The 283-nt window shown below is 64.7% G+C and overlaps 1 protein-coding gene across 1 annotated transcript in view; it reads left to right on the forward strand.

Annotated features, from left to right (window-relative positions):
• LOC119590722 overlaps positions 1-283 on the forward strand; it is a gene marked incomplete at its 5' end in the record, with an annotated part of 9066 nt that overhangs the window by 5569 nt on the left and 3214 nt on the right. Inside the window, 1 exon segment of the mRNA XM_037939410.1 lies at positions 35-270. Within this exon segment, the coding sequence (XP_037795338.1) occupies positions 35-270 (236 nt within the window).

Genomic DNA, 283 nt, shown 5'->3' on the forward strand with positions numbered 1-283 from the left:
TCACGCCTCTCCCCCCTCTACCTCCCCCCTACAGACCCCCACCGGCATGGAAATCGCCGACCGCCTGAAGATCGAGAACAGAGATTACCTGCAGCAGGCGGTGAAGGAGGCGGAGGTCCTGGTGGAGAGCGAGGGCAACCTGCGCCGCCTCAGCACGAAGGTCCGGGAGTGGGAGGCCCGTCAGGAGGACTGGAGCGGCGTGGTGTTCCTGGCGCTGCGGTGCCACCTCCTGGCCGGCTATACATCGGCCAGTGATAAAGTCTTTTTGAGGTTGGCTGGCTCG

This window comes from Penaeus monodon, chromosome 27 (genome assembly GCF_015228065.2).
Source record: "Penaeus monodon isolate SGIC_2016 chromosome 27, NSTDA_Pmon_1, whole genome shotgun sequence".
NCBI classification, from domain to species: Eukaryota; Metazoa; Arthropoda; class Malacostraca; order Decapoda; family Penaeidae; genus Penaeus; species Penaeus monodon.